Below are 12,667 nucleotides of genomic sequence, written 5' to 3' on the forward strand. Positions count from 1 at the left end.
GGTACATGGGGCAGCAGCCAGCTCCACATCACCCATGTATACCAAAGGCAGCCCTCCTGCTCTCCTATTCCCCTAGCTCCCAGTTTTGCTTTGCTATTAAGTTATTGCTACCCCTCAGGGACGAGCCTGCACGAAGGCAGAGGGCTCACATAGCTATGCATCAGTAAAGGAAGCAGCTCAATTAGCATTTCACACGCCTTTTCTTCCCTCTCTTCTTACCTTCCCTGCAGCGGGCATGCTTTCCCCTTAAAGGATTGTCCTGTTTCTGCTCCTTGCCAGCGTTGGCAGGGTGACAGTAGTCGAGTGTGCAAACTTGTGCTATTGTCCCCAGGCCAGGGGGAGTCATGGAGACCCACTAATATGACACAGGAAAATGTTTGCTGATGGCAATTCTATGGGCTTTGTCTAACTCTTTCTCCATCATGACGACTCGATTTAAGTCTCTAACTGTTTGACTACAGATGCAAGAGTACTATCCAACTCCATCCTTTTGTCCGGGTAGTTTGAATGGGTAATTCAGCTTTTGTGTAACTCAATTGAGGGGGCAAACATAAAGACAAGATTCTTGAGCGCTCAAGCTCCCTTTCCATGGATATCTGCACATCTCTTTAGAGATTTGTTCCTTTCCTACCTTTTTCTGACATCATCCTCCCCTTAAAAAAAAAAGTCTCTGATGGGGAACGGTTAAAAGTAGGCTAGCCCGGTCCCCCGTATTACATTGTCCTGTGCCAATGAAGCATGGTCAGTATCAGCCCACAGACAGCTTCGGGGAGTGCATAGAAAAGGGTGCCTAAACTTTCCTAACTCATCGTCGGCACTTTTCCTTTGGATTGTGCCTTTAAAAAAGAAAGGCCTTGGTAGGGGTGAAGAGGATAGGGGAGAATGGTAGAAATCGCGGGGAAATGATTGTATTTATTAGCTGTCTTTCTGTGGCTGTCCCCATGGTGACAATTTGTGATGGCAAAGAATGTGAGAAGGGGAGGCTGATGCCTGATTGGGATGCTTTGTATTTGGCAAAGTGGCTCCTGATTGGTCTGAGAGAGCCCCGAACTCAGCAGAGTCGATATTCATTCAGCTTGCTCAAGTGCTTGCTCAACTGCCTCCACACACACCGGCTGCCTCCGTCGGGCCTGGCAGTGTGTAACCTGCCTAACGAGATTAGCAGGAAGGGGCTCTTCTTCACCAGCACCCACCGGAAAGCCCCAGCGTGCCGGGTGAGTGTCCGCGCTTGCTTGCAGGGACACGAGAGCAGCTGCCTTGGCTTCTTCTCCCCACCTATGTCTCACCTAATGAGATTAAGTGAGCAGCCCTGTGCCGGAGGCTGAGCTGGGCTGCAGGTGCATGGTAGCCTGCCTGCACAGAGGTGAGGTGGTGGACAACCTGTATGCTTAGCTGAGAAGTTTGACTTCTTCTCTCCACCTCCTGCAGTGCTCTTGATGCTATTTGAATGCAGGCTTCACACTCTGAGTCTGCCTACCGTGTCTTGCAGATTGGCCAAGGCTTACCTGAAACGGATTATAAACATTTAATGGGAAATTCTGCACAGCTCATCCAGTGAAATGGCATCAGACAGCGAGGTAAAAACCCTGCTGAACTTTGTCAACCTGGCCTCTAGTGACATCAAGGCAGCCCTGGATAAATCTGCTCCCTGCCGTCGGTCGGTGGACCACAGGAAATATTTGCAGAAGCAGCTGAAGCGTTTTTCTCAGAAGTACTCGCGGGTGCCACGGTGCCACCCTGCCAAGCCCCCGGAATGTGGCCCACGCCGTGGAGCAGAGGACAGGGCTCGCAGCTGCCAGCCTGAGGTGCCCGACCCTGGCCCCCTCAGTGCGGCTGCCACTGAGAAGATGCTGCAGGCAGCCGAGGTGGAGGAGAGTCTGGCGGGTGAGCAGGCTGTGCCAGAGCAAAACCCTGAGGTCAACAGGCCAGACCAGGTGCCCATGAGGAAACGACAGCTTCCTGCCTCCTTCTGGGAAGAACCGCGGCCGCCACAGAACCTCCCAGCCAGGGGCTTCCCCACGGGCCCCGAGGGGCTACCAGTCCCCAGGGACCCTCCTCCCTTTGAGGGGAAGAAAAGCAAGAGGAACCAAGACAGTATTGGACCTGAGAGTCATGAGCCTGCCCTGAATGCAGGCGAGAAAGATGCTGCTGGTGTACTCTCAGGCCGGGTGGGTGCCTGGACCTGCTGCCCCTTCCCCTGCCCTGGGCCAGCTGTTTACCAACCCCCAGGAACGCTGCCTCCATCACCTTTCTCAGGGCTAGGGCTGTGGAGGAAGGGTGCTGCCACACTGCCAGCTGAAGCACAGCCCTTCTGCAAGGAGGCAGAGGGCACAGGGCAGAAATTCTACAGGCCTGTGGTTTTGAAACCCATCCCTACCAAGCCTACCATCCCCCCACCGATTTTCAATGTTTTTGGCTACCTTTAGCCAGAGGAAAGGGCCAGAGTGTGTGACACTGGACAGAATAACCCCTTAGAGGGGGTTGAAACACCAGGTTGGGCAGTGGGCACAAGGAGCTGGTTGTGTGCGGAAGGAGCTTCCATCCAGAGATGGTGTTGGCCCCTGCACAGGCTGGAGTGAATTAGTAACTGTACAGCCTCCATTCTTCTCTTCCCAGGTAAAAATCAGGAATAAGCCCTATGAATCTGGTGGCATGGCATGTGTGGCAAATCAGACCTTTTTTATGGAAGCACGTTGTTGGAGCCATGGCAAGCAGGGCTCTGGTCCATTTGCAATGTTGTTGCAATTGTAACACCTCAGAGAACCTCTTCCATGTGGGAGCATCTTCCCAGGTTGCCCTGCAGGCACAGCACTGAAATGAAATGAATTAAACTCACTGAAACTGTTTTTGTACGTTTAAGTAATTCCGGAGAAGTCAAGATATTCAGGTCACTTCATTTTGCGTGCAAGAGACTGGAAGGACAGTATTTAATGTGGAAACTACATTTGTGAATTGATTTAAGCTCTTCTTGTGTGTAAATACTAAGATAATTGAAAGAAAAAATAAAGGAAGAAGGGAGGTAATTTTATTCTGGTGATTCTGCAAATGCAATGTGTTTACTTTTCTCACTGAGTAGATGCAGGTTTAATTTGCAGCTGCTGGTTAGATATGACAGCTGAAATCTCTGCATATTTAGAGTGATGTAATTCAGTTTTAATCCTGAGGCTGGGAAATCAGTGAGTGTTAAACTGGTGCAAATGGGAGCAGAGTAAGTTTCTGTTTCATAAATTGTTCCCCATCAACCAAGATAAAAATAAGGTGTTATATGTCAAATACAAAAACATAAAATGTGATAGAGAAGTGTTTATAATAGCTTGTCCTCTTTTTTCTCTAGCAGGGATCTTTTCTTTTGTCTGTTTTTAAGATACAGTCACAAGACCTGGCTACAAATGATCTGCCTATTGTTTTCTTAATTATTTTGGTGAAATGGCATGGTAAAAGCTAATAGGTGATTGTTTAAGTTAAGCTTCTCTTAAACCCATTGAGAAGGTGTTGCTAAGGCACAGAACATGGGACCTGAAAGGTTTAATATTGTGTACCTCCATATTCAGTTATACTGGAATAAATCACTGAGATCAAGAGATGTTATAGGGGGAAGAGAGGGAGAGGAAGGACAGAGAATGGGCATCTGTGTCCTCTCTGGGCCTGAACCTGCTCTTCTTGGAGTGAATGGGAGCTTCTCTTGGGACTTGGCAAAAAGTGATCTTGATCTGGTTGGCCCCTGGCTACAGTAGTGCTCCATCACTCCTGGTATCTCTACGAAGAGAAAAACAGGCCGTGCTTCTTTCAAGCACACTGCAGTCATGAAAAAATTATCATCTTAAGCCACCATAGAGTTTAATTTTGGATCTTCTGATGGGACTTGCTGTTATGTAACCAGACTGCAACTGCAGTTAGGATATAAACTACTCTCAGGCTGAAAGTAGTTTATTCTTTCCCCAGACCTCTCAGCTTAAGCCACTGATGCTTATTTCAATGAAAGCAATGGCTGTAGTATGTTAGTCTTTCATTGTTTCACACATGTATCAAGCATGTACCTGCAACTCTGCGCAAGGTGCAAAGTGGTAAGGAGCTGGTCTAAGAATTCAAGGCATCAGATTTGCTCTTGATCAAAGTGTGAAGATGTCCTTATGTTTTTGTCTTTTTGGGAAAAAGAATCCATGAGGAGACAGTAGCCTTCTTTAATTTAGTGAACGGAGAATTGTGGATCCTACATTGCAGAGCTGGAGGCAGGAAATGTTGTATGTAATTAGATGCACTTTCTCACATAAGCAACTCTGTATCACTGTTGTAATCCAGATGAAGCCAGGTGCTGAATCTCTCTCCTGGTCGCCAATGCAATGCACTCTCCTTGGCATTGCTCTTCATGTGGGTGACCAGAGAAGCTCAGGGAATGAACAATGGGTATTGCAGTGACTGCTGTGGACAAGTGTTCCTTCTGGAGATCAGGGGAGAAATTTGAAAGTGGATTCCACTAGACTGTGGATTTCATCAGTATGGCAAAGTGAAGAGCTTCTGTAGAAATTTTATTTCTGAAGATACTCAGAAAAATAAGAGAGTTAAAATCAAGATTCTACCTTTTAGATACTAAATTTTTTGGTTTTTAGTCTTTTGAAGTGATTATTTGAATATATTTTGCTGCGTTTTCGATGTAGCAGCATAGCCTGCTTTTAAACTAAGCTAAAGGATAGAACCAGATTGTTCCTAGTGATCTCCAGCATGTTTATATTTATCAATTTACCGTCAGATTCAGGCCAATATTATGTTTTAAAATCCTTACATTCCACTGTGACATAGGGCTTCCTTCCCCAGCACAGGGCAGGAGGTGGCCCTTGAGGCTCTGAGCTGAAGCATTAGTGAAATAAAACATGAATGATCAGAAGCCAGTTGCTAAGTACATTCAAAATAATAGAGTGCAGATGTATTAGACATTTCAAAAGGTGTGCAAAGAATAAAAACTGTCTCTCTACCAATATTTACTATTCTCTCACCCCTGAGACTGCCATCAGAATTATTAATTGTGCAAGCTTGGATCGATTCAGACTTTTCCTGGCTGTTCCACTGTTTAGTTGTTTAATTTTGCTATTCAGGAGAGCTGATAAAACTTTAGAATCTAATTGTTTAATTCATACTTTGTTGGAAAGATGGAAACATAACAATCAAGAGCTGCTGTCTACTACAACAGTGCAAATTTAAACTGTTAAATCTACAATAGCATTCATAAATAATGGTAAATGAAAATATTCCGTATAAAATAAAAACCAAAATAGTGCACACAAACATAAAGTGAATTGCACATGTTGCAGCAGGATAAAGTACAGTAACCTGGTCATGAAATATTCCTATTGTATATCACAAAAAGTTATAATCTCTGAAGGAGCTGGAACTATTGATCTGCTTATAAAGCCTAGTTTGCTTGGGATGTTGGGTATTATCTTATCACAGTTTTAGACAGATGCACTAAATGTTCATCACATTTGTACAGATTCAGCATCACACATTAAACATTGTGCCAGTGACTGGAGTGTAGGAGAGGTAGTTGGCTCCATTTCAGTGCAAATAAATGTAAACTGACTGAGTGAAGGTTTGCAGTAAAGATCAAGCAGAAAGGGCATAATAATGTAATTACTAGGCTCTCCCTCTAACATACATCTCTCCTCAGTTGCTGTGCACACTGTATCCTTACCCATCTCACAGCTGTGGTATGCTCACATCAGGTCAGTGGCTGTTGCTCAGGACAGACAGCTGAGAGCAACCAGGATATGAGTTTCTCAGCAAAGATGAAGGTCTCTTGGTGAAAAGAAGAAAAGGAGTTTCTGTATTTGCTCCACCCAAGACCAGTTTCATCTTGTCCAGGGACATAAAAAGAAGCTGTTATTCATGAGACTTTTGTGTACATAACGATGTTGGTTCAGAGAAAATTCCCAGTTTGGGATGGTTTACGAAATCTCATCCCTGCAGCTGGTGATTTCAAATCCTTCTGTCAGCTACCAGTCTCCAGAGCTGACACCACACACCAAACAAATGCTTACTTAAATGGTCTCCACCAGGTCATGCTCAGCTCTATCCACTACCTGCAACTCTGTTATATTACACTTATTTAATTTCAACAATATTTCTTCTGATTTATATAAATGTGAGTAAGACCTAGACCTTCACTGCTCAGCCCCATTAGCTAAGGGATGCAATAATTCCATAGATGACTTTCCATTTCTCAAACTATCGCTTACAATTGTATAGTCTAATTTTTGGGCAGTTCTTTGTGGAGCTAGGAGTTGTACTCAATGATCCATATGAATCATGATCAACTTGGGATATTCAATGATTCTATGATTATAATTACAGCTCTTTCCCTGACAATACAGACTCACAAAGGCTGGAGGAGTGCTTCAGAGGGCTGCTTAGCCAGCTTTTCTCTGTATGGCCAGCAGTGGTGGCCAGCTCCTAACTGGTGTCGTGGAGAGGCTCCATTTTCTGAATGGCCCTACTGGGTAGGTGGCACTGTACCTCCAGAGACCTCACTCCTCCTCTAAGAATGGTGGAGTTCACACTTCAGGACAAGGAGGCTGATAGTGATGGAATTTCAACAGTGGAGGAATTTCATCTGATTTTATAAAGCTTTGAAGATCACAGTTCAGTGAGAAATGAAACTGCTGTTTCAACATTTGGGAAGAGGACAGCTACAGACAGTGCGCTTGCTGTGACCATTTCTGCTTTCATTTACATCCTATGCCATGAGTGCTAAATGCATTTCACACAAAACCATCACAGAATCTGGACTTTTGTGCCCAGATAGGCCCGTGTGTGTGCAACACACTTTTAGTGCTGTGTTAAGTTGTGAAACCACATACAAAATCAGTCCAGTGCATTTTCCCTAGTTAAATTTCTATCTCATTTCATAGTATGCAGGCCAACAAACAAAAACAGATCTGTCAAGTCTCTGGTGGGGAGTCAAAACAATCCCTATTTCACAAGTCTTATGTCACCTAAGGTAAGAATGGGTATGCTTCTAGAATAACATCTGCCAAGACATGATTCCAAAATTAGGCTCTTCCATCCTTACTTAGGCGCCTGATCAGGACCGAGGCATTCATTGAATTTCAGTGGTTCAGCAAGTCACACCTGTCAAGTGAGCTGTGCTCACTGCCAATAACCATTCGTGGGCTCCTCAGCCTCCCCAGCTGTGAGGGAATGTGACTTGTTAAAAACTTCAATAAAAGAATTTCACGGACAATTATAGCGGTTCAGCTGATAGATGGCAAGTTGTTAAGCTGCCATAAATCAGTTGTGTATCTGAGCTGTAAATAGGTGACCTAATTTTCAGAGAAGCTAAGATAATAACTTTCATCAATGTCAAAAGAACTAATAGATACTTCTAACTTCTGAAGTCAAGAAATTCAAGGCTAAATCTTAGGACTTATTCCACCTCAGTAATATCTGACACCAGAGTTATCCCACTGGCTTCAATGTAACTACACCTGGCACAAGAATCTTGGCACTGTGTGGGCACCTGAATAAAGATTTAGAGCTAACTTCTGGGCATTTTTTTTCCTAAATCTCAAAGTCTCATCATCTTGAAATAACCTCTCTTTTTTTCAGTCATTGTATTATTATAGTCACAGAAGTCAAGGAAGTAAGAGAGGCTGAATTTCGTAGGGACAAGATCCTCTAGTGGAACAATAAGTTTCGTGTAGCAGTGTGGCTGTTCCCTGTGTATCTTGTCTTTCTTCCTCATCACTGCCCATGTTCCTCTAGGGCTTTGTTCTGTTCAGACACCAGCTTCATGACAGACCGTAGCTACTGTTTACAGTACAACTACTTCTAATTTACAGAAAAGAAATATATATTTATATGAGTTGCTTTCAAATCCCCAGTATAGAAAATCAGAAAATACAGAAAATTATCTCAAGCAGAATTTCACTAATTTCACTGCCTTCTTATGTAATACAACTTGAACTGTATTTGCTAGGTGTAAATACAGTTCTTACATCCTCCTTCAATAAAGCTTTTCTCAGCTTTTAAAGGAATCTGCACATCTGAGTATAGTTAAAAGTTCTGAGCTTTGAATGTTCAGAAATCAAGTACTCGACTGAGAAAGGTCCAAAAAATTTTTACCAAGACAGTGTCAAACTATCAGAGAATTAGCAACCAGCACACTGAACAGAAATCCAAAACACAGAGTAGAAACTAAAGTAAAAATCTCAGTCAGTGAATGAAATGTAGTTGTTTTCCCAAATATTTTGACTCTTAACAGCTTCTGAAATGTGATCACAGCAAGGATGCTAAGCTCCACCAGACCCCAGATCAGTGAGTACCCTCACTGGTACTTGCTTCAGCACTACTCATTTTTCAGCCTTGGCTTTCACTTCTTTTTCTTTGCTAACCAAGCTCTGAAGTGGATCACGTGTGCTTCCTCCTGTAAAACCTGATGTTTAGATGTCCACTCCTTTTTCTTCTCACTCACTCCAGAAGCTTATTTCTTGTAGATTAGTCATTGGAAGGCACTTGACCAAGCCAGCAGCTTGGTGTGTGCCACTGTCATGCTGATGACTCTGAGTGACATGCCAGGAAGCTGCTGAAAGTCTACCATGCTTGAGGTCACTGTGTGTAATCATGCTGTAAGTATCGAATCAGTCTGTATGGAAGAGGCAATGTGTCAATGAGTTTAATGCGGTTTCTTCCAATCAAGCTTCGTACCTTGACACGACAAAGATGGGCAAGAGGTCGTGGAGGCTCTGAAAGAGACACATGTCAAAAATGTGAGCTGAACAGATTTAAACTTGAGACGGACATCCATGTCTGTGGCAAGAGGAAAATGGGAGGAGGAGAAGTAAAAATAGAGGCTTTGTCTGCAATGGTGAGGTGATATGTCTGCTCATTCATTCTGAGGCATGACATAGGGAAGGAAGTAGGGCTGGAGGATGGGGTGCTGTATCCCATGACAGCCTAGCAGTGGGCTTTCTAGGAGGATTTAAGCAAGATGCTTCGGAGTACTCAGCCTCACCACTGAAAATAAATGCAATACATTCTCAGTTTATCTTCATGCTGGACAACTAATTCTGATAATACCTGTGAAAGTCTTTGGATCTTGTGAGTGCTTGCTGTCCTGCTGGTGTCCACCTGTGGAGGTGGTCACCTTGTCTACTTGCCCTCATCTGCCTACATCACAGGCTCAGACAAATGAGCCTTCGTGCTCTGGCAAGACTTATTTCCAGTGGGCCAGATCTACATCTGGGGTAAATTCAACATCACAAAGTCAACATACTCCAGCACTTTCTAGTGCCTAATACTAGGTTGAAAAATTTAATTCAATTTCAGTAGGGAAATCCTACTGAGTTTAGGGGATAGATACTGACTGTATGATTCTGCAGAGGTCAGGTTAAAAACCTACAGGGCTTTTCAATAGAAAAAATGGAAATGTAAGAGGAAATGGTGACTGACATTTTGAATCCAACAGTGAGAATATTTGTGGCAGATTCTTTTCTGAGTAATCATACCTGCTTTTTCTTTAATGACAGCCCAGTCCTCATAGCTGTCTATATGCTCCTTGAGCCGGGAACAGAGCTGGACGTTACCCACATAATCCAGGAGAACATCAATAATTGGCCCAGCCCAGCGACTTATCTCTGGAGTAGACACCATATCACAAAACTTCAAGAAAAAAACAAATTTGCAACAGTCAGTGAAAGATGAATGCACCTATACAAATTATAACAGCAAAACCAACCCTGACTACTTTTGTAGTCTTTCTACCAACTGTAGAGGCTACTTCCAGTTTTACCTCAGAACATTTTTTACTAAAGCCCCGTTTAATCGTCTTTATTTAGGTGTGGACCAGGCACAGCCTTCCTTGCCCATAGAGCAAGATGCAGAGCACTCTGAGCTTTAGGATGGAGAACTACGGAGATTCTCAAGCAGTGATCTGACTTTAAATAGATTCATTTCAAAAAATTTGCCTTCCCACTTTAACCTAAATGCGTGTTATACCAGACAGCTTCATCTATCTCTATTTGGGTGATACACATGTTGAAGATATCTGTGGATTTATCTACATGTGAGCAGTTGAATAAGTTAAGGTGAACTAAATCATGCTGTGCAGATAAGAGCTCAGACACATGGCCAAACACAATTGAACAATGGTCACTTATGCACTATACATCATCTTAGTCACTGAGACTGTTTGTAGGCACCCTCCAAGCCTACCCCAAACAGGAGAGATAATGCATCAGCTTGAATCTCTTTCAGTTTATGCTCATGTAATCACATATGACCATACATGTATGAGCCCTAAGTCATAATGAATTAAGCCCCTGAGTGGATACTCTTATCCAGAAATAAAATATTATAACATCTATGAAGAACAAAACTACAGAAAATTGTAAGATCTTTTCATTCAAGGTCAAAGCATTCACAGAAGCATGTACTGCTCTTCTGACTTTGCTTCTCTGAGCATTTCCAGAAAAATTAGATATAATGGTTTTGAGAAGACCCCAAAATCCAGTGGGCAATCCAGAGTTTCCTACCTGAATTGTTCATAGGAAATGTTGTTTGGGATATCTGACATTCTCCAGTGCCTGCTCCTATGCCATTGCCATGCAGTTGCATATACAACATGCAAACTGAGGATCTGCACTACACCTCCAAAGAGTAAAACCACTCTCTCAGAGCTTAAATGAAGATACACTTTCAGTGTAATAAAGCACTGTATCTTACTGTTCTCTTTTTGACTCCAACTAGAGAGGTTGCCTTTTATTTTCATTCTCTTCCTCATTCAAACGCTTAATCTAAAAATATATTTTCCAGACTAAAAATGTTCCCGAACAGGTTACAGGAAAAGATACAGAACAAAATGAAGCAGAAGGCAAACCTGCAACAACAGGCCCTGGGACAGTCTCAGGAGCGAAGTAGCTCTGCTTTTGGGACGCACCGCCTGAAATCTCGGCAGGCCCCTGAATGCCCTCTCGTGGCAGAAAGATGCTTCATTTCTCCCGCTCACGGTTTTGGCACCGCAATTAGGGAAACGGGTGCTGAGACAGCAAGCATTTTTCTGCATTCATTTTCATAGGAAATGCTAATTCAGTAGAATCAGTAATTATTTGTAGTTATGTATTTTTCAAACCAACTTCCAATAGCTCATAGTGTCACTGTATAAAGACTAATTCTGATTTATTTTCCTTAAGTAATTTGATACAGGAAGATAAGAAATGTGCATCTTATGCATAGAAAATGCAGAAGATTCATATGACTCTCTATGTTTTTTGGAATACAAACCATATCACAGCCATATCATGAAACTACCCCTGACAAACCTTTCTTCTGTTAGCCAGAAACCTAGCATTAAGAAGCGAATTTAAAATGATATACCACTACTTGTTCTACTCTGTGCAGAAACAGTCTCTATATGAAAGACTCAGAGACTCATCAGTTCCTCTATGCACAGGTATAATCTTACACAGCTTGCTTCTGCTGCTAATGTCTCTGACCTTTCAGATGATGATTCTGTTTTGTGTGTGACCAATTATTTTTTAAGAAATTGAAAATATGGTTACGTGAGATTCAGAGGGAAATATTGCATTTAGCTAAGTAAAAATACCTGTTTTTGTGTGGCTGAATTATCACATAGGATACATACAAATACTCTCTCTTTGCCTTGGATTTTCAGCCCTCTTTTACTCCACATCCAAAATCATCATGTTTCCAGAATTAGAGATAATTCAATTTAATGCCAATCATTTATTTGGCTTAAATAACACTTTCTTCTGAATTAAACAAGAGTACACCTCAGCTCAATAGGAGTCGACTTATTGCTTCCCTAATGCTTTCCAAAAGAGAAAGAGGACTGCCATGCTGAGGTCTTTGTTTTGCTGCAAGTTGAAGGACAGTAAATTTTGACTGGAAGGTCAGATATACTTTAAGATATTTTGGAAGGAGTCAACAAACAGAGATTACACACATACACACACACACACAAAACACCAAAAACAACAAGAAAATGTGCACTCTGCAATTCTGCAAAGTCATTTAGGGGATTAAGAATCCAATTCCAGACAAAGGAAGCAGTAGCTGAGCTTTGGAATGGACTGCAGATATACAAGATATACATGCATAATACAGGGTCGTCTAAAATGTGTAATTGGCTTTGAAAATATGAAACCATGGATCGAAATCTCCTGGTCTCTTCTGAAAGCCTCAAATAGTATGGACAGTCATTTAGCTAATGTAATAATTTATGCACTCTCTCCAGGGCTGCTTATCCAGATTTGGAAACAGATGTTTACATTCACTAGTTTACCCTTGTAAGGGTGAAGGACTATACAATTTTAATTTAACCTTTAAGCACTTAGATTTGCAGATAAATTATCAAATAAAACAATCATTACAGGGTTTCTACTGCCCATTTGACCCTGTCTGACAAGAAAATATGTTTCAGTTCTGGCACCTCATGTCTAGAGGAAAAGAGTATTGTGGTTCTGACAATAAAAGCTGTCAAGATGGCTATCATTCATCTGAAATTCAGGGTTGGACATCAGCAGCTCTTGCCTATGCCCACATTGTCACTGAATGTGCAGTTGAAACACTCACTGAATTTTACGAAGCCTTATTTTTATGTGAAAAAAAGGATCTTCTCTTGCAGGAAAGGTGGGAGAAGAAATATGTGAAGTTATCA

At 42.4% G+C, this 12,667-nt stretch overlaps 2 protein-coding genes across 12 annotated transcripts in view; one reads left to right on the top strand and one right to left on the bottom strand.

Moving 5' to 3' along the window:
- Positions 1–431: 431 nt before the first annotated feature.
- Positions 432–2,846, top strand: FAM181A (family with sequence similarity 181 member A). The gene has a single exon (XM_052693717.1). The coding sequence runs from the start codon at positions 1,560–1,562 to the stop codon at positions 2,424–2,426; it is 867 nt and encodes a 288-aa protein (XP_052549677.1). The 5' UTR covers positions 432–1,559; the 3' UTR covers positions 2,427–2,846.
- A 2,053-nt stretch (positions 2,847–4,899) lies between these two features.
- Positions 4,900–12,667, bottom strand: part of ASB2 (ankyrin repeat and SOCS box containing 2) — a 44,439-nt gene continuing 36,671 nt past the window's right edge. For all 11 annotated transcript variants that reach the window (XM_052693712.1, XM_052693715.1, XM_052693709.1 and 8 more), the window contains 2 exons: positions 9,498–9,651; positions 4,900–8,735 (listed from right to left, as the gene is read on the bottom strand). In XM_052693712.1, the coding sequence (XP_052549672.1) occupies positions 8,599–8,735; positions 9,498–9,651 (291 nt within the window). In that variant the 3' untranslated portion in view covers positions 4,900–8,598. The remainder of the gene's footprint in view (positions 8,736–9,497; positions 9,652–12,667) is intronic.

The sequence above is a fragment of the Tympanuchus pallidicinctus genome, unplaced genomic scaffold, assembly GCF_026119805.1.
Source record: "Tympanuchus pallidicinctus isolate F22 unplaced genomic scaffold, pur_lepc_1.0 scaffold3, whole genome shotgun sequence".
Classification (NCBI taxonomy): Eukaryota; Metazoa; Chordata; class Aves; order Galliformes; family Phasianidae; genus Tympanuchus; species Tympanuchus pallidicinctus.